Source organism: Poecilia mexicana, unplaced genomic scaffold (assembly GCF_051168715.1).
Source record: "Poecilia mexicana isolate PSO_F unplaced genomic scaffold, ASM5116871v1 scaffold_7, whole genome shotgun sequence".
In the NCBI taxonomy this organism is placed as follows: domain Eukaryota; kingdom Metazoa; phylum Chordata; class Actinopteri; order Cyprinodontiformes; family Poeciliidae; genus Poecilia; species Poecilia mexicana.
The window spans coordinates 24,692,557-24,714,552 of NW_028263376.1; the positions used below are offsets into that span (position 1 = coordinate 24,692,557).

The window sequence follows — 21,996 nt, forward strand, 5'->3', positions numbered from 1 at the left end:
AAAGTAGACTAGATTTTATGAATAAAAATTTACCTCTAAATTTGCCTCATTTTGAAAACACTGTTTTAAAACAACAGTCTGTGTGTAATTAATTTAAATAACATATTTTACTTGTGTGTTGAATTAGTGAAATACAGGAACTTTTCAATAATATTATAATTGATTGAATATGACTGTATGTACCAATTCAAACTTTACAGAACTACTCTATAGAAATTTAATTTTGAATAAGAAGGTATTTTAAGTTTTTGTCCTGATTAAAATATTCGAATAGGCCAAATGTTCTCATGTTTACATCAGAATTAACTGGCCTGTCTAATGCTTTAAGTGGGTAATGTCTTTTAAATATGGACACTGAAGATGTACAACGAATAAAACTATCTACCAATCAGCAGAAGATTTAGTTTAAAACAGAAGTGAGGTGGGTATGATCTACTTCCTGTGTACAGCTACAAAGCAGAATGAATGAGGCACCAAACACAATGATGGAAAGATTTTTTTTTTGTTTTATTTTGAATTATTTTGTATATGTAGTTTAGAGTTCATCAAACATGTACAATTAAGAACTTTATTGAAAGAGTGTGAAATTATAAAGTATTTCAATAAAACATATAGGGAGGGCATAAAATCCAAGTAAACTTTCTTCTTTATATTATTGATTATGTCCATTAAGCCACAAAGTAAAATAAAAGCCATAAAATAAACTGTCATTCAACTGAGTATGTGGTAATAATCAGTAATCAATATACACAGTTGAAGCCTCTCATTAGTGTCTGTGGAAAACAACAGAGCTGCAACTTTTATGTCTCCACTTGTGATGAAACTATTTTATTTAATTTGTTGTTAGATTTAAGTATTATGCCCTCTTACGTTTAACAAAATAAAGTAATTTAAACAGAACTTCCTTCAATCATTGAAAAGATGTTACCTTCACCACTATGAAAATCAAGTTCAATAAACAAGAAATTTATTAATTGTTTGTGAAAACATATTTTGGTAAAGTATGATATTTGCCTCTTTTAGTACCCTAAAATACACATGTAGAATTAAAAGTATATCAAACATGAAGACAATTAAAAAGCACAAACATATTTCAGCCAAACCTCAAAGAAAACTAAATTATGAGGGAAAATAAGCCACTTCTGAAACTAGTGATAAAAATATGTAAGTACTTTAAATGTTAAATGGATAAATAAAAACTACCCTGAAGCCACCATCTGCAAATCAAAGACAAATACAAACATCCCATGTATATAATGTGTACTTAAAACATTTTAGTTTCTTAAATTTCAGAACTTGACTTTAAATTAAAAGTAAATAAAGCCCAACTAAATAAATCATTTAAATGCATTTTTAAAATATGTAAAACTTTATCTCTTACATTAAAAACCTCCCAATAGAAATCAAAGCATTCTGATATTAACCCTTATTTTAATTCATTCCCTTCTCCTCATAGGTATATTTAAATTGTGCTGATAAACACCTGTATTCAATAAAAAAATATTACTTAAAGTCAGAGTTTAACAAAAACCTTCTCCCAATGATTTGTACAAGGTTGTTTCTGCACTTAGTCTAAAATTCCAAGTTTATTTCATATAACTTTATAATTGCTGCCCCAGCTGGATTATGGAAGAGACTCTTCAGAAGCTGCCACATCTTCATTCTGCAGGCTATCATAAAAGGCAGATGCTTGTTAAAAGAGTTCAGAGCACACACAACAATAACAGAAGCATCATTGTGAACATTTACACTGCAGTAGGACATTCTATGAAATTATGTTTTATTGGACACTAAAATAATTCATCTTTCAAAACCAAACACATAACCACTTACCCCACCTTATGCTTAAGAAAAAATAAATAGTAACCATTTGTATCAATTTATTGATGATTATATCTAAAATTTTTCCAATTAAGCTAAAAGAGAGACAAGTTTTATTACACAATTTATGTAATTTTTGCTATTAAATGCAGTAAAAAGAAATACCTGTGGCCCAGAAAATTCGTTGTGTATGGACTTAAATTTCTTAAAATACTGCCTGTCATTTTCCACAGTTTGATCATTTGTCCTCTTGCAGTAGATTCTGATTAGTCTCTCTTCAAAATTTCCTGGAAGAAGATAAGATACCTAGAAAGAATGTAAGCAACAAATATTCCATTGTGAAAAGCAAGACAAATGAGAGGAGAGGTTATAATGTAAATTCACTAGATTTTGAATGAAACTGATGCAGAATAAGCATCTAAAAAGTAAAAGATGCAAATTTTATTAGTTTCATCTTACTTCTTCTCTGGTCAGTGTGATGGCTTTATTTGGATCACTCTTTCGGTAGAAATGCACTTCCTCTATTGGGTCCTTTTCCTTCTTCCCGTAGTCTAGTTTACTTGTCTAAATAAGAATTAAATTTATATCAACAATAACATAATAACATAAGATAATAAATGAGATTGAATTACAAAAAGGAAATCTAAAGAAGAATTTAAACATAATTACATGTGTTTTTTTTAATTTACTGTGTAGATATGTAAAGCAGTAAATCAAAACTTACAGCAACCACAAAGTCCTCTTGCTTTGTGCCACCTGGTAGAATGTTTTCCCATTGAGCTTTGATTTTCTTTTTTGAAAAAAAGAAGTAAAAGATTCAACATGTGGTCTGATATATTTGAAATTCCTCCATTTTGACACCAAGAATATGAAGCTCAATTGTCTTAAATTTCTGAATCTGTTACAAAATTGTTCGATGCCATCATTTTAATAGTTCTCTCCAATAACTTTAGGGGCAAATTTTACTTAAAAACATATTCCCTCTCAATGATTGATGCTGTGGCACTAGGAATGTTCTTGGAAACTTAAACTATTACTATTACTATAGTGAGTGTAAACACATTTATAACTACCTGACTTATTACTTTTTATTCTTAATTTTATTTTTTTATAAACTCTTCTGTTAACTTACAGTGAAAATGTATACTTTAACTGGGATATTTATGTGATTTTTTTATGTAGTTGCAGTATTTCTGTGGTTACAGTTAAAATAAATTTATATGTTGTTATGTAGATATTATGATGTTGCAAATAAACAAGACTCTAACAAGTAATACAAAGACATGCTTATTATTCACACATTGCCAATCTTTTATAACTTGTATCAGGTTTATAGTTGAACAAATACTTACCTTGATTTCATCTTCAGATCTTTTTGAAGGAAATTCCCCCAGACACTTGTAGAGGTTCCGTTTAAGGATTTTGCCCAGAATCTCCTTTGCCTCTCTCATGTTCTGATCGTCATCATTCAGTATCTGCTCAAATACGTTATCTACAGGGAAGTGGGGAGATTAATAAGAAGAAATAAAACTCCTTTATTTATTTAGTCATTTAAGTATAAAGACACACAGAATAATTTATTCACACTTACTACAAACTACATTTTCTCTATGGATTTTATTTATTCACACTAGCATGTTTACATAGTCTTCAAATCCAGTTGTAATCACGCAAATCTTTTTAAAGTCATTCAAATGTGACGATTGCTAACCTGTCAGCTTGGTGTAGGCCTCCATGTCATCTTTAGCTGTAAGCAGATTGAATTTTTGTCCTTTAGAACCTTTAATCTGAATGTATTCATTTGCTTTCACAAAGGCCTCTGTGATCCTAGAAAAACAAAGTCAAACTGTCATTTTTAGTTATCCGTCATAATATATGTGAGTAAAGCAAAAAGCTCAACTGCTGTACTTCTGTTATTTGACAAGCGATTTACATCCGTTCTATGATGTTGCCAGTTTTGTGCTGGTAGGCTCTTCTGTGCAGAGAGAACCTCGTGTAGAACATGTCATACAGATTGAACAATTCCTGTTAAAAAGTAAAATTAATTCTGGTGAATTATTTTCAAAGTGGATAAAGTTTTCAAATTCCACAAAGGCAAAAATAAGCAATAAAACCAAACCTTGTCTCTGAAACAGATCTCCTTCCTACCCTTCCATTCACACACCCTGGCAGATAATATTAAGCGGCGATAGTCAAAGCTGTTCTTCATACCCAAATAATGGCAGTCTCTGATAAATGGTAGAAGGAAAAATATATGAAAAGATGAATTAATGCATATTGAAGAAAATTTCAATGGTGGAGGAAAATTACTAAAACTAAATCCCACCTGGCAAAATAATCCCACTTATCCACATCGATGCCGTTCCTTTTGTTGGCCACAATGTCATAGAGGAACGACTTGTCCTCACCACGACCAGTGAAGGCCCATTTTAAAGCAGGGAGTAATAATAAAATTAATTCAACAAGACAAGGTTCTTTGCTCAGCATTCTGCTAAATCTGAAAATCTTCATTGAAACCGTGACTAATAAGACACATTTTCTGACATCATACATTTATAGTACATGTTTTCAATACAGGAACGGTTTGGTTCTCCTTTGATAAAACTATTTTCTAAAATTTAAAAGGCATTTTTATGTTCATGAAGCTGATTTAAATAAACATCTTCTTACACTGAATAAGAATAAGAAGTATTATTTCAAATTTAATATGAATATGCTTTGATGAAAATCTCCTATGTGGTTGCTTTTGACAACCACAAATTAAAGGTTGACTTCAAATTGTTGCTGCAGTTTAACAAGGCTGTACTATATTGGTGCAGAAGTTGAAATAAAATACAAAATGAGTTAAGTAAACGCTGCTACTTTATGTTATGTTATAATTCCGTCAAACCTAATCCTATAGACAGATTTTGGTTCAGGTAGAAATTGGTACCTTTTTCTCTTCATCAGAAATTTCTGGATTGATCAGGTCCTTGATGAACTTCAGATCCTTCTTTATTTTTTCCTTCAACATCTGTAAGGAGTCAGTCTCAAATCATTTGTAATGAAAACAAAGGCAATGCATCTTAAAAGGAAATCAAATTATGAACATATCTTTAATCAGAAAAAAACATTGTTGCTCTTTTATCTCTCATGTTGTGCCCACAACCTACATCAGGGCCGGACATAGGAGGGTGAGGACCCCTGGGTTTGAGCTAAGTTGAAGTCCCTACTTAATCATGGTTATACGGTTTCAGGTTTTACAGTAAAATGCACACGCAAACACACACCCACACACACACACACGCACGCACGCACACACACACACACACACACACACACACACACACACACACACACACACACACACACACACACACACACACACACACACACACACACACCCTTTGGGTGTGACTTACTTGTGGAATCAATCCTATCCACAAACCTTGTCTACCTACAAGGTCGCAAAATTCAGCCACTGTACACTTTTGTTCTGCCATGAGAAAGGGCTGATGGACAATCCCACCCACCAGGTCATCTCTCCATACAGGTTTTACAACAGTCATCCCATGGTGGACAACTTAATGACTTTTTTGTTATATTTTGCACACACACACACATGCACGCACGCACACAAAAATATTCAGCAAGTCAGGTTTTTTAAAGATCGGTGTTACATCATCAGAAATGTCTGGATTGATCAGCTCCTTGTTGAACTCCTGATCCTTCTTCATTTCCTCATCCAACTTATTTTCCTTCACCATGTGGTCAAACATCTGTACAGAGGCAGTCTCATGCTGCAAGAAGCACAAACACTTTTGTAATGAAAACAAAGCCAATGCATCTTAAAAAGGAAATCAAATTATGAACATATTTTTAATCAGAATGAACAGGACATTGTTATAAATGCTCTGTTTTCTCTCATGTTTGGCAGAAAGTAGTTCTGTGCCCACAACCTACATCAAGAAAACATGTTTTATTGTAATCGGTTTTCTTTAGTTTACAGCAATTACATTTCCATTACACTGCTTTGTAATCAGATCAGTTAGTTTTCTTTAAGCACTGACTTCAAGTAAAAAGTTAAACTCATTCAGGATGTATCAATGTTAGAGCACCCTGTGATAGAAAACAGCCATAAAGTAAAAACAACTGCAACAAATACATGCAGGGAAAATCTTTAGTTGTGGTAAAATGGCACCAACTCAATCAACAGTGTTAGTTTGTGTGTAAATGTATAGTTTTTCCCAATGTAATTGTTTCTGTAACTAATAGACAATTAAAACAATTGGAAATCACAGATGGTCATATTTTAGAACATTTGAGCATGACTATTTTTAAGCTCAATTTGATTTAACGATTAACCTGACCAACTCAGTGCAAATTTTGGTACTTAAATATATTATTGAGGCCTGTCCAGCTGGTATTTACTCTTATTTACTCTGTCCCATTGCAGCACATATAAGGATCAATTTCTCCAAAACACAGAAGTACTGAAGAACTGAAGTAAACATAAAGTGAAAATCTATCATTTTTTTATTGTATTCACTTTGAGTTCAAATGCACATCATTCTTATCAGACAATTACTGTATCTTATTTTCTACAGAAAATAAAATAGTCTGAAACAACTCCTGTCATCTTCTGTAGTGACAAACTTTGGTCTTATATAAACAAACTTGATTTCACTAGACTTGCATATCTGGGCTGGTGTATGTTATAAATCATAGAGCAACTTCTATGATTCCATGTAATCTTTTTATGGCTTTATGACTTTTTATTTTACTAGGCAGAGGATGTAAATATGTCATCATTCAGTGAATATCAACCTTCAGACACTTATTATAACCAACACACAATAAAAGATTAGGACATTTTAATTTTCACATTTTTTTAATCTTCTGAGCAGGATTACATTTGAATGTTCTAATTGCAATGACAGATTAATATCTTAAGGCCAAATTAGTAAATTGTTTTTAAATAGAAAAATTACACTCATGCTTCTAGTAAGCAGAATATGTAAAACCTTTTATCATCACTCAGAGAACAACAACCAGCAGACAAAAGTGAAGGTTGCTGAAGAAAAATCTAAAATAATTTCTTACTTTCCATTTCTGTTTTACATCAGGTTGCATTTGAGGTATAAACATGCCATCATACAGATGAGAAAAAGGTCCATGTCCTGAAAAGGAAGGAAAATAGTCACCATAAATTTGTTCCAAGGTGAATCTTTAAAGGATTCTTCCAAATGAGCAACAAATTAGCAGCTACTGAGATGGACAACATAGACAGTTCCCAAGGATGGCATTAGAGTAGTGGTCTGCATGAACATCTTATTAAAAATATAATTTACCCGTCAGTTGTGCCCTGAACAAGTATTATGTTGCTTTTAAGCATATGCATTGAAGTAAGCTTGATTTGCTTGCTGCTGAGGATAGGGAGACCAGGTTAAGTGTGTACCTACAGGACACCACTGTCTTTTATCCCTCCGATAATCTCAGATTATTGTTTTTATTTATTTACAACTAATTAAAATAACTGCCGGTACTCATTTTAATTAGTTGTGGAGCAGCAGAAGGAGGGACTTACCCAGGGCACTATTAATGCAAAAACTGCCACTGTCAGCTATTTAGTGTAATTTCCCACAAAACTATGGGGGTAGCAGGATGTCCTTAAAATAGACTGAATAATCAGTTTGCTGCATGCAGTATTGACAGAAAAAAAATATTTTCTGCCAAATTTCCACCCATTATTTGGCAGAATATTCGAAGCTGAAGTCTCCATCCAAGCTTTCCCTCACAGACTTGTACCAGATCGGCAGCAACAACAATACACAAACACCTGGTGGAACTGTGTTTGCTGAGCTTATCATACAAACTACTTCCCACGGCAATGCTCCAAACACCTGTTAATGGCGTAATGGGAAGGATTGTTATGATGACACACTGAAGGCAGAGTGTCCTAAAGAGTAAGAGGTCAATATCAACGCGAAAAATGCAAAGTCAAATTTTTTTAAGTTGTTTTTGATATGTACAGCATTTTTATGACTGAAGGTAACAGTTACTTGAATAAGCAATAAAATGGCACCATTTGCCTGGAAAATACATATTATCCCCTCTTTAAAAACTACTCAGCAAACATCACAATCTGCTTAATTTCTGATGCACATTGATCAACATTGCTTGTTTCTGCATAACTCACCCAGGTCATGGCAGAGTCCAGCAATCTGCACACAAAGGACGTCATTCTCAGTGATGTCCAGTTCTGGCTGCCTCTCTCTCAGAGACTTCACAAGTTCTCCAGCCAAGTAAGCCACCCTTTAAAATCACACAAGGCATCTTAATTCAGATACACAGTGACTAAAAAATACAGTTTTTTAAAACTAATATTGTAACAGATGAGCTTTAATCCATTCAGTGTAAATATATTTTACCCAATGCTGTGTTCAAAGCGGGTGTGGTTTGCTCCAGGGTAAACATAACTGTTCCCTCCGAGCTGTTTAATGTTTCGAAGTCGCTGAAACTGAGGCGTGTCGATGATCTTGACGAGCAGCGGAGGCAGCTCCACACTGCCATGGATGGGATCATTAAATACCTGACAAAATGACAAAAAGAGGAACATCAACAAGTACATCCATGTAGAAACCCAACTGATAACCTAAATATATAACTTTTTTACTGTCTTGTTAATTATCTAAATAGAAAATGTATTCATCTGTAAAAAAGAGGAATACAAGTGGATTCACAAAACTAGAGTTCATAAAGAGCTGAAAAGAAAGAGAGCAATCCTAACAGGGTTTTAAATAAATAAAGAAAAGCTTTTGTTCTCAAAAGAAGTTATTAAAATCTTCTTCCACAAATGGGCAGTGGATTGCTTTTATTATTTTACAACACACAGTATTTATTTTTATAATATTTTTACAAAAGTTCCAGAGCTGTGGGCTGCAAACAAAGAAAAACAGAAATAGTTTTCTCCTTATATGCTCCTAAATACAGTCACATTTCATCTGCATAGCTTTAAAAGTTTAATCTAGGAATGTCACCCTTGGTTGGATAACGTCCTTTTCGCAAAGTTTGCTGAGGCTCTCCATGTTCAGCAGAATTTCACCAAGACACCTGAAATGAGAAATCAGAGAATTTATGACAAAATACTTTTCAAAATGAGAGAACTTCTTATTGTCTCTCATTTCCTCTTTTATTTAGGAGAAAACAACAAACATACACTATGATATTTCTCTTTTCAGATGCTTATATAACAAAGCAGGATTAAAAGCTTTGCAAGTGAGCTTCAGGATCAACTCCAGTTTCACAAAACTAGTTCCCTACCAGCTGGATCTGTCAGATGGTAGGGAGATTTATACTGGAAACCTAACCCTACCTGGGCAGATCACACATGTCAAAGCACCGCCTTCCAACCAATCACTGTCCTTTGGCTCTTTGTGTCATATAATTATAAATTATACCTGTATATTTGAAATGTTTGCCATTCACTCATAGAAAATATAGAGGAAATAATTTATTCCAGACTGAGTCAAAAAGAGTACAGGTTAGCTTGTGTAATTTATTAAGTATACAACCACAGAGATCATACATGGATCTCAAACTGTTTTTCTATACCACTAACTGAGATTATGGAGCATTTCATAAAATATGAATGCCATATTGCTTTATGTTTCAATCTACTGTATTCACTGAGTGAGTGTGTTCATAATATCCATGAATGGATGGATCAGAATTTCCAGTTACTCAATGCATAGAAACATAAGCATTTGTTCATGGTCCTAAAAATGCAAGGTCAGAAATTAGCATCCAATTAGACTTCATGGGACTGAACCTTCATGGTATCCTGGACTCAGACCAGAGGTCTCATTTATAAACTCGGCACATGCACAAAACATGGCCTGAGACACCAGCATAGGTTAATTTATTCTCATTTTATAGGTTGTGATCCATAAAAAGTAAGCTTGATAGAAAATGTGTGGTCTTTCACTCAATATGCTCATTTTAGAAACAGAGGAAACTGGTGACATAGTGGGTGAGGTGGGGAATTGAACCCTCAGTGGATCATTCTGTTTGGATGTGGCAGCTTACTGGCATCAGCGTGTTTTGGATCAGCTGAATGCTTTTACCTTTAATCTTTTTACGACTGTTATGATGTTATAATGACATGTTGTAAAGGATAAGAGGCTAATATCCAGGAGAAAGATGCAAGGTCACATTTTTTTTAATCTATTTTACAGCATTTTTATAACTGCAGATAACATAATTACTTGAATGAGCTATAAAATGGCACCAGGTGCCTGGAAAATACATATTATCCCCTCTAACAAAATGATCAGTTAGCATCATAATGTGTTTAATTTCTGATGCACATTGATCAACATTGCTTGTTTCTGCATAACTCACTCAGGTCAGGGCAGAGTGCAGCAATCTACACACAACGATGTCACGCTCAGTGATGTCCAGTTCTGGCTGCCTCTCCCTCAGAACCTTAACAAGTTCTACAGCCAAGTAAGCCACCTTTTATAATCACATAACAAGACATCTTAAGTCAGATACAGTGACTAAAACCTACAGACTTTTTAAACTAATATTGTAACAGATGAGCTTTAAGCCATTCAGTGTAAATATATATTTACCCAATGCTGTGTTCAAAGCGGGTGTGGTTTGCTCCAGGGTAAACATAACTGTTCCCTCCGAGCTGTTTAATGTTTCGAAGTCGCTGAAACTGAGGCGTGTCGATGATCTTGACGAGCAGCGGAGGTAGCTCCACTTGTATTCATCTGTAAAAAAGAGGAATACAGGTGGATTCACAAAACTAGAGTTCATAAAGAGCTGAAAAGAAAGAGAGCAATCCTAACAGGGTTTTAAATGAATAAAGAAAAGCTTTTGTTCTCAATCTCAAAAGAAGTTATTACATCCTTCTTCCACAAATGGGCAGTGGATTGCTTTTATTATTCTACAACACACAGTATTTCTTTTTATAGTATTTTTACAAAAGTTCCAGAGCTGTGGGCTGCAAACAAAGAAAGGTGGGGAACTGAACCCTCAGTGGATCATTCTGTTTGGATGTGGCGACTCACTGGCATCAGCGTGTTTTGGATCAGCTGAACGCTTTTAACTTTAATTTGTTTGTCATGCTGACGGATAACAAGCGAGCTTTTTACTTCAAGCAGAATATTTTACTAACAAATTATACCATCAGACGCTTGCTGTCATGGAGGAAAATAAATTTCCAAGCACTATCATGTTATTGCGTAATATAGTTATATTAATCTTAGTACAAATAATGGGTTAAAAAAAACATAACCCTGACCCCAGAATGTCTTCCTAAAATTGAATTGTTCACAGCCACACTAAATGATTCACATTGAAATGCTGAAATCCTGGCCATTTAGACTGATTCAATACTACAGACCAAATACTCATAGGCTGGAGGATGTGTTAATGTAATTTAACTTACAGTTAAGAACCAGCTGAATTATTACAAAACTTATTTCTTTTATTTCTATTCTTAATGCAGATCAGATATTAAAACGTTCAACTTATACAGATAATAAAAATTTAAGAGGTTGCTTTATTTTCTCTAAATGGGAAAGACTGAACTTGTAATATTCAGAACCTCCCCAAAAGCAACACTTTTTATAATTTATGACCAGCTTTTGTTATTTTTCCACTGATATTTTGATTATTTATTTTGATAACAAGTGTCCTTCACTTTAACCTAATAAAGACCTTCCTTTTGTTAGAATGATACCGTTCCTTTTGTTGTCTTTAGAATGACCTTTGTACGGCCAAGAAAAAAACAAATGAGTTCATCATTGGTAAACATATGCTTTATGATTCAGGTGTGGTTATATATAATGACGTCAATCCCTCTTCAGCAAACACTTTACAATCCACATCAGTCCAACTATCTGTGGCATTACCCTTTTACTGTAAACATGTCCTGAAAACTTTCCATCCAATGGATGGTGGTGGGTTTTGGTATTGCAACTAATGCCACCAGATCCTTCCATTTAAAGTCAAATTAATGTTGGAGACAATATAAATAATAGATGGACATTTATCTACATTTACATGTCTCTATGGTATTTCTGCTGTAGTGCCATTATGTGTTGTAGTTTGGTTCTTGTGTCCTGGATCGCTACTGCTGATGTGATCACATGACTGTCAGATGATTTAAAATGGTGGTGTACAGAGCCAAGAATTAGAAAGGTCACCTCTGTGATTTGCAACAGTGGGGTTTGCTGCAAGTTTTATATGCTAAATTAAAGATATTTTATAATCTTGCTTTTATAGCTATGTGAATTTAAAAAATCCTCAAGCATTTTGGGGATTTAATTTGGGGGAAATAATGCCATCAGAGTGCTTTGCCTTTGCATTTTGGCCCACAAAGTAAAATGTTTGGACACCACTGGGTACAGGATTTTATAAAGCCCAAACTTGAGAAGATTAAATAATTTTTTTAGACTTTGCAGAAACCATGAATGTTGCAATAACACAGCCAGGAATAGAGACATAGAGTGTGTGTGGTTGATTTTCTTCAACACGTTGATCACCTTCTCTCCTCGACCTGAGCTGCTCTGTCGGTCCTGCGATCTGCTCCTTGATAAAGTCCAGGTCCTGGTTGGCTGAGGCAGAGGCGGCGTAATCAATGATGCCAGAAGATCTCACAGTCTCACAGGTTGAATCGACGCCTAGGCTTCATAACTTATTTCTTAATTTGTTTTCCTAAAGCAGATCAGATATTAAAACTGTCAACTAAACCAGACAATAATAAAGATGTAAGAGGTGGATTTATTTTCTCTAAATGGTGGAATAAAGACTGAATTCATAGCCTTCTTAAAAGCAACAGTTTTTATGATTGCTGGCCAGATTTTGTTATTTTTCCAATGATATTTTGATTATCTTTGGTTAAAAAAGTGTCCTAGAGACCTCCTTCACTTTAACCAAATGAAAACTTGTTCAAACTGCTTCTGGTCAGAATAAAAATTTAAATAATGAAATTAAAAGAATAAAACGAATACTTTAAGTCTAAATTTTTCAGCTGTTCAAATGATTTTCACATTAGCGATATACAGTATCTACAAGACTCTTCTTGAGTTCTTTAGTGTGTGGAAGATCAATAACACTTCTACAGCTGAGCTCTGGTAAAGTCTGTTAGATGTAACAAAAAAACAAATGTATAGCACAAAGAAATTAAACACAAAGTGACGTCTCACATTTTATTTTAAAACAAGTTTATTAAAATGATTACATTCTCACCACTTCTGAGAAAAATGCTACATATTCAAGTCCAGATTGAATGGCACTATTATACATTTAGTCAAGAATAATATTTTATTTAAATGATACCCAAACACATATTTGTAATGTCAACAGACCTGGAAGGTGATGACAACAAACGTAATTTACCAAAACTAATTAAGTATGAATAAAACTAATGAATCAAATACCCTTAAACCAAACACCCAAAAAGAACAGAAGAATCACAAATGATAAATCAAATATTTGAATAAAGTTTCAAATGTATCTTTTTCACTGTATTTCTTAATATGTAAATATTGTCTATGTTAATCAAAACCTTCACCTTTAAGACAAAAATCCATATAAGATTAACTTACAATCCTCTTTAAATGCAAAAACAGTTTGTTTGCACTTTTACAAACCCATTTAAATTTATGCATGGTTATACTTATTGACAAGAATAAAGAATAAAATGCATTTCTTTCAAGTTCTGTGGTTATGCCAACCTGGTTTCAGAGGTTTCACAGTAGGTGCCATGATTACTTCCTAAAAAAACAGAAAAGACAGATATTGCAAGTTGTGTGAGTGAACAGTGTACATAATATTGAAAATTTATAAATTGTGACATAAAAAGTAAACTACACTGCAGCAAAAGTTAATTCTGACTGTTGTAAAAGCAAAATACCTCTACATCACTGGTTTTACCTTTGTGAAATCACTTCTTACAGAAAGTGGCGGTGCAAGACTATTAATTAATATAAAGTTATGGTATACTGTATTTTTATAGACTTGAAATGTAAATAGAAACAGATATTTACATTGTGGAATAAACACAAATTTGGTCAGTAAATCAAATTCAAGTAGATAAACTCCTAATATTTTTCACATACAGGTTAAAATAACATTAGAAAGTTATGAATCACAGCAAACTAAAAATTGCTGATGTCTACCGTATTTGATTAATTACAGCCTCCAGAAATACCTCAGGCTTGATGTGGTTGTGCAGGGCCAAATGTGTTAAACATCTTTCTGTCAGCCTCCAGATCCTCATTACTTGTTCTCTTCGTGTAGATTCTACACTTCTTCTCTTCAAAGTGCTCTGGAAGAAGTAGAGATACCTGAAAGAGATATAAGCAGCACATGGCATTTTTATTGAACCATAAGTTACAAACACTTGTGGTGAAAATTCAAATGATCTCACTTCAGAAGAACACAAGTGACAGAAATGAGCAAATCAAGAATCTAAGAAAATTTCTATTTCATTCTCACCTGAGCTCTGTTGATGGGCCCGGCCTCATCTGGGTTTTGCTTGTTGTAGAACCTCACATGTGTGATGGGGTCTTCTGCCCCCATTCCATAGTTATACTTGACTAACTAAATAATAAATAAATAGTGTGAGGTTACAAATACTATTTCAGAGATTACATTGCAAATATCAGAGTTAATTGCCTCCATCAAACAAAATTATTATTAAAAACTATTTGCATTAAAACTCACTTCCACTATATAATCATCTGGGTTTCCCCTTCCAAGATGTGTCTCCCATTGATTCTAAACAGAAATCACATAAAATGTTACAACTTCTACATATTTACTAAAAATCAAACATTATAGTTACAGTGTTACTGAGTACAGTTGATGTTCTTAGGATACCTTCATATTGTCCAGAGTCTCTCCTGATGAAAATTCCCCCAGACACACGTAGAGCTCTCTACGCATTATCCTTTCCAGTATTTCTCTTGCCCTCTGAAGCTCCTCGGAAGAGGAATTCAATATCTGATCAAATACAGTATCTACAAGGCAAACAGAAAAACACAAAATTGTTCTAAACAAAGAAATAGATTTAAAATCCTCTAAAAGTTGAGATTCTGAGTTTAAACGTACAGAAAAATGGCAGAGGAAATTCCAATTATTCATTCTCTATTTTTATAGAGAGAGGGCATAATTTGAGCTTCTTATATATATATAAAAAACACTTTTATAGACTTAGAACTCCGACATTTCCTTCAACCCATGCCCCAGTCACCAGGTTAACTTAAAATCCACAGTCTGATCTCCAAAATTTATAACAAAATGTTGTGAGGTACTGCAGAAAAAGGGACATTTGAATGGAAGAAAAATTCTAATGTTTCTATGTTATAAATGTAATGTCACTTTGTACTGATTACTCACAAATAAAAATTGTCTTTGGTGTAGATTAAAATAGTCCACAGAGAACACATTATTGCTGGCTTGCATCTATTTCAGTGTAAGATCTCTTCTCAGTGAACTTCAGTGAAGTCAGTTTTAAATCTTCATGGATTGAGAAAATGCTGATCGAGATAGAAGGTACTGTTCACAAATCTATATTAATGTTATGATCTGTTATTAAGGACTTGAGGAACCTTTTTATGGAATACTTATTTTTATCGTTATTTGATTAATGTAATTTCTTGGATGCCTACTCTTTACTTTAACTTAAGTAAAAATATCTTGAAGTAGTGCTAATGTATCTTGTGTACAAGGTAGAGTAGCAAGCAGGGTTTTGTAGAAGGAAAATAATTGTGGAGGGGAATCTAGATTAATATACTTTTGATTATGTTATCATTACTTTAAGTGTTTTGAAGTTTCTGTTCAAAAATGGTATTAAAATAAGTGCTGAATAAACTATAAGCATTAAATTATGACTGCTAATGACAGTTTTACCCACATGGACCTTGTGGATGCAAACTGTTTATAACTTTATTTTTATTTCTGTCCCTTTGATTTTTCACAATTAAAATAAAAAATACCTGTTTATATTGGTCTTAAAAATCCAAATTTAATTAAACTAACATACTCATGTTTTTTTTACATTGTTGTGTAAGTTTACTCACCAGTCAGCTTAGTGTATGCCACCATGTCATCAATAGCTGTGGAGAGAGTGAATGTCTTCCCATCCTTGCCTTTGATCTCCATGTGCTGATCTGCTTTCAGAAAAGCATCTCTGATCCTGAAGGAAAAACCCAGCTTGTGAGAAAAACACTGCATGAAATAAAAAGTAATAAAACAGAAACAGCCACCAAACTCCAGGAATGTCAAGGGCTCCTTACATCCACTCTACGCTGTTGGCCACTTTATGCTGGTAGGCTCTTTTGTGCAAAGAGAACCTTGTGTAGAACATGTTGTACAGATTGAACACCTCCTGTTGACAATAATGACAACATGTAGAGGCAAATATTGTAATTTTGAATCTTAATGTTAAGAAGGAAAAAGAATTAAACAAATCAAACCTTGTCTCTGTAACAGATCTGCATCATCCCATCAACTTCACACACTCTGGCAAATTTAATCAAGCGATGGCAGTCAAAGTTGTTCTTCATACCCAGGTGATGGCAGTCCCTGACATATGAGAAGAGGAAAAAATATGTTTAAAAATGTATCGAATTTAAGATGAGATTGAAATTTTGGGAGGAGAATTAAATCCAAAGTCACCGAGCAAAATATTCCCACTTATCCACATCAATCTTGTTCCTAGTGTTGGACACAACTTCATAGAGGAAGGCCTTCTCTCTGGGTCGGCCATGATGTGGCCACTGTTGGAGACGACAACTAATTTTTAAAGTTATATTTTCTGATTCCACAGAAAGAAAGAGTGAGAAAAGAAATACAAATTGTCCTTTGTCAGAAGTACATTCATGTTTTTGACACAATTCGGTGGTTTTATAGAGTATAGTTAATCCCTTCTATTTCATTCTTTACTTTTTCAGGTGAACTGTTTTGAGAAAGACTTCTCACTTCCCTTGTAAAGGAGTATCCTCTCTAATTTACATAATTTTCTATATCAGTGCTTGCAAAGTTTATTATCATATTTAAAGATGGTGATGATAAGATGGTGGTAGTGCAACACATTATACCATACTAACCAAGATCCAGTTTAAGATTGTATTCATATATTTCAAAAGCTGAACAGATGGTACCTCAGTAATCTCTTCAGCATTTGGAGGATCGATCAGCTCCCTTATAAAGAGCCGGTCCTCTTCTGGCACCATGGTTCCTATCAGCTGGTCAAACATGTTTTGAGATGCCCTCTCATGCTGCAAGATACATAAAATTAGTTATTTTAAAAAGAGGCACAGACACATTTGAAAAATAAAAGAAATATGGATTCTGAATAAAATGGAAAGAGTCTACCTTTAAAGCACCAGTATGCAACTTTTACAAAAATATGTTTTTTTTTTTTTTTTTACATATTTCTTAAAATGGTCACTATATTGTGACAGTATACTGAGACAGATAATTTTTGACAAAATAGAGCTCCTCCCAGTGCTACAATTGCCATCTGAAGAAATGCACAGCTCCCAGTAAAAAACAACCAATCAGAGACAGAAGGAGTGTGTTAGTGCTGTCTATCAACCTCATATACACACTGCTAAATGTGCTAATGGCAGAGAAACAACTTACCATTCCAGGAAAACCATTTATCCAAGATCATTGGTGGTCATTCTAAGTAGCCTGGCATTCACCACAAGCTCTGCTATCAGGAAGAAGCAGTGGAGAGAGTGGGGGTATGAGTGACATACCCACATTACGGTGATTGACAGCGCCAAGACCCTCCCCCTGGCTCTGATTGGTTATTTCTAATTAGCACTGGGAAAAGGCAGAGGAGCGTGATTGTTTTCACAAATTATCTGTTTCATACCATAATGTCACAACTTTATCAAATGTGTAAAAAAACTTTATTTTCAATAAAAGTTACCTAGTGCTGCTATATTGAGACACAACAGAACACTGTAAATATGTTCCATATCTTTAAATTTAGGCAGATGTTCTGGTTCTGAACAGACTTATTTTCACTTTGACCAATAGCCAAGAATGTCTTCTGAATTAAATAAGTAATCTTTGTGTAGATGCTGACTTGTTTTCCCAACAGGACTTGGCACCCGTCCCTATTGCAAATCAGTTTTAACTGAAGTGTTCCTGTTTTAGATATAGCATTAAATGTGCCTGGCCTGAAACCCATGGAGAATCTATAGAGTATTGTCAAGAGGAAGATGCCACTACCTGAGGAAATAAAATAACTCTTCCTCAAATCAACAGAGAGGTTGATTTGAGGAAGCTCTCCGTGAGCGTTCCAGCTCACCCTGGAACGCTCAGGGTGCCAAGCCGAAACAAAAGTCTCACACTGCGGATCCCATGAGGCAACTAACAGGGAGAACCCCTCACCTGGACGAATCAGCGTGGCCGGCTCTGAGCCGAAACCCACCTTCAACTTCAACACCTGCTCCGCCAAAGAATAACAAACAACCAGCCGGAACCAAAATGGCTCCACTGACCCCGCTCCCAAAGACAAAGCGACCAGCCTGAGACTCAAAACATTCTGACGCCATTGGAATCCCACTGAAAAACAGATTTACTAGACTTCAGCCTGAGCATTTGAGGGAAACCTCGCCTTCAAACATCAACAATGAGGCAAGACCAACACATCCACCCCCCAAAGCTCCAAAGGACAAAGCGACCACAAGGAAAATAAAAGGTATGCCAAAAGTTCTTATTGTTGGAGATGAGGCAGTAAATGGAATTAGCCACGTTGCATGATTCTGTGTTTTTGTGTTTGATGTAAAGCACTTTGAAATGCCTTGCTGCTGAAATGTGCTATACAAATAAAATTTGATTCGATTTGATTTGATGAGTGACACTAAAACCAACAATGCAATAAAATGAAAGGCCAGTATCAAAGTAAATGTTTTGATTACACTTCAGCAGAATGAAAGTCTGGTCAACTTCATGCCACACAGCATTAATGCAGTAATTTATGCAAAAGGAGGAATGGCCAAGTATTGAGAGCATAGAAAAGAACATCAATTTCAGAAACATTCTGTTTAAAATATAATTTTTAATAATTGTTTATAAATGAAAATTAAAATGTTCTGAGACACTGAATTTTGGGTTTTTGTTATATAATCATAGAAATTACCAGAAATGAAGGGAGGAATATTCCCCTCTTCATGTAATGAATATACAAATATGACTTTTTCTTTCCAAAATGAGGGACATGCAATATTGATCTCTTTAATGATATTCAAACTTCTATGTATCTATTTTATTTAGTCTGCTCAGGTACCAGCAGGGGCAGCACCAAAATATTTTTGTTAATCCAGTTTTCTAAAGCACTGGATTAAGGGAGGTCATATTTTTTACAAAATAGGTAGTCAACATAAAATCTGATCAACTTTAAAGGTGGACAAAAAATAGGTTCCATATTCTCACTTCAGCTCAAAGAATGGTGGAAAAAAATTAAACTTTCTTATTCTTAAACCAGTCTGAAAAAATGAACGAGGCCATCCATCCATTTTCTTTACACCCTTGTCCCTCAGTGGGGTTGGGAGTGGTGCCCATCTCCAGCTAACGTTCCAGGCGAGAGGCGGGGTTCACCCTGGACAGGTCGCCAGTCTGTTGCAGGGCAACACAGAGACACACACTCACACCTAGGAGCAATTTGGAGAGACCAATTAACCTGACAGTCATGTTTTTGGACTGTGGGAGGAAACCGGAGTACCTGGAGAAAACCCGCGCATGCACAGGGAGAACATGCAAACTCCATGCGGAAAGACCTGGGCCAGGAATTGAACCCTGGCCCAGGAATCGAACCCTGGCAAGGCAACAGCTCTACCTACTGTGCCACTGTGCAGCAAGTCAATATATGTAAAAAATAATTTCTTACACTCCAGTCATATCCAGGACGTGCTGCAGGTATAAACATTTGATCAAACATGTGGGAAAACGGTCCATGTCCTGGAAAGAGAGAAACAAAGTAAATGGGGTCAGAAGTCTCACTCGAAATGAAAATAAAATTTCTGAAATTGATCTCTTTCATTCTGGAAATCAGTGATCCACTAATCTGTTTTTATCCTAAAAAGACTGGCAGCAAATAGTAAAATCGTAATAAAAAAAATCTACCTTATTTTATAATTTTTTTTGCAAGTCAAAAGACTCATTTTCTAACATAAATGCTTATTTCATCTGAATTATTTATTTTCTCTGTCTGTATTGATTTTGAGATAAATTTTGAGAAAGTGGAATACTTCCTTTGCCAAACTCTATAATGTAAAATGACAATAGTCAAAAGAAGCAACAAATATAACTCATTTTCTCATTTGAGGAAATGAATAGCTAAGGCAGTGAAAATATATATTTTGCTAGTTTCTCAGTGTACATTGTGAAACACATTTCATAATATACACTTTCTAGGGAACACCTCACCCAGGTCATGGCAAAGTCCAGCAATCTGCACACAAAGGACGTCACTGTCGGTGATGCCCAGTCTTGGCTGCCTCTCTCTCAGAGACTTAACAAGTTCTCCAGCCAAGTGCGCCACCCTGTACCAGAACAACAGCAACAAAAAGATCTCATACAAAATAAATATAAAAAAAGGAACTGACATGAACATTTAACAAACAACTAATGATAGCTCTAAACCACCACTTAAACATTTATAATTTCAAAGTTTTGTTCAAAGTTGTTGTGAGAAGCGTTGATACTTTCTCAAGGAACTGTGTTAGTATTTATCTCTTAAAGCTATAAGCTTAAGTTAATTGACAGCAATTAGGCACAACAAATACAGACATTTACCCAATGCTGTGTTCAAAGCGGTTGTGGGACGCTCCAGGATAAACGTAATACGTCCCTCCAAGCTGCTTGATGTTTCGAAGTCGCTGAAACTGAGGCGTGTCGATGATCTTGACAAGGATTGGGTGCAGCTCGATATTGCCATGGATGGGATCATTGAACACCTGAAAACCAGGTAAAGAATCACATCAAAATCACGATCTAAAAAATAAACCATATGTGTGAAACCAACAGGACAGAAACTTGAGTGGTAACTTTGTTCAAAAATCCTAACTTATTCAATATTTATTTTCAGTTCTGTAATGAGAAATTATAATAAACCTGAAAAACACAGAATATGACAAAGTCGATTCACAAAAGTAGATTCTTAAAACTAAAAAGAGAAGAGAACAAGTCCAAGTGAGCAGTATGATTCAGATTTTATATGTAAAAACGATTTAATAATTAGTCTCAATAGAGTCCTTGTTTACAAATGGTCAAATTCTTTACTTACTTTGTACCACTTACTGTGTTTTTTAAACAGTATAATTTTCAGTATTTTGAATCCCACCAAGTTATTTCCCCACTTTTCTGGCTTTGGGATTTTGAACACAGAGGAACAAAGAGTTACATCTCCCTCTAGTGGGAACAGTTTTACCTTATTTTGCTCTTCCATTATTTCTAAAAGCTTCCAGAGGTTTGACAGGATCAGCAGATGGTCACCAAAACTCCTGAAATGAAGGATCAGATGACTGATGTCAAGATGCTGTTATAAATAGGAAAGACTTTAAAAAAGACAGTTTTCATAACATCACATTTGTCTATTTCCTTTCTATAAACATTGCAAACACTATCTTCTTAAAAAGCAAATAACAAACATAGTTAATCCAATTTTTTTTGTACTTCAATGCAATATTACCAGCACAGCAAGTAACTGCAAAATGCTTTGCTGCTTCTGTCAGTGTGGCAATTTATACTGGAAACCTACTGTACAACCTCCTCCAAGGCAGGGTTATCTTTTTGACGTAAAACAGGAACACATGTAAAAGCACCGCCTCCTAATTGATCACTATTCTTAAAAATAAACGGTATATCGTGAAAATATAAACATATTAACATATTTAAAATATATTTTAAATGTACACTTGAGCAAGTGTATATATGCACTTAGGTAAATATATATTTTGTTCACATAAAGCATACTTTTATTTAATATATTTCTTAAAAATGTATTTTGGTACAATTATATTTAAGTATGTTTAAAGTTATAATGTCAAAATTGGTACAAGCATACTTTTAGTATACTTTGTATATATTTATAGGTAGTACACTTAATATTTAGTATACTTAAAATTTATTTACACAAATGTAAGTATATTTGAA

At 34.4% G+C, this 21,996-nt stretch overlaps 2 protein-coding genes across 2 annotated transcripts; both read right to left on the reverse strand.

Moving 5' to 3' along the window:
- Positions 1 to 483: 483 nt before the first annotated feature.
- LOC106918354 (deoxynucleoside triphosphate triphosphohydrolase SAMHD1-like) lies at positions 484 to 9,147 on the reverse strand. The gene is made up of 15 exons (XM_088007311.1): positions 9,020 to 9,147; positions 8,841 to 8,913; positions 8,232 to 8,392; positions 8,000 to 8,115; positions 6,904 to 6,980; positions 5,486 to 5,600; positions 4,148 to 4,262; positions 3,941 to 4,049; positions 3,755 to 3,846; positions 3,533 to 3,648; positions 3,174 to 3,313; positions 2,546 to 2,611; positions 2,281 to 2,385; positions 1,987 to 2,127; positions 484 to 1,663 (listed from the first exon to the last, which is right to left on the reverse strand). The coding sequence occupies exons 2-15, from the start codon at positions 8,886 to 8,888 to the stop codon at positions 1,625 to 1,627; spliced, it is 1,440 nt and encodes a 479-aa protein (XP_087863437.1). The 5' UTR covers positions 8,889 to 8,913; positions 9,020 to 9,147; the 3' UTR covers positions 484 to 1,624.
- Positions 9,148 to 13,023: 3,876 nt separating this feature from the next.
- Positions 13,024 to 21,554, reverse strand: LOC148158439 (deoxynucleoside triphosphate triphosphohydrolase SAMHD1-like). Its single transcript, XM_088007309.1, has 15 exons — positions 21,533 to 21,554; positions 21,272 to 21,344; positions 20,638 to 20,798; positions 20,269 to 20,384; positions 19,730 to 19,800; positions 16,986 to 17,102; positions 16,501 to 16,601; positions 16,299 to 16,407; positions 16,119 to 16,210; positions 15,903 to 16,018; positions 14,701 to 14,840; positions 14,545 to 14,598; positions 14,317 to 14,421; positions 14,030 to 14,165; positions 13,024 to 13,593 (listed from the first exon to the last, which is right to left on the reverse strand). Exons 2-14 carry the CDS (start codon positions 21,287 to 21,289, stop codon positions 14,031 to 14,033), a joined length of 1,335 nt encoding a protein of 444 aa, XP_087863435.1. The 5' UTR covers positions 21,290 to 21,344; positions 21,533 to 21,554; the 3' UTR covers positions 13,024 to 13,593; position 14,030.
- Between the last annotated feature and the right edge of the window lie 442 nt (positions 21,555 to 21,996).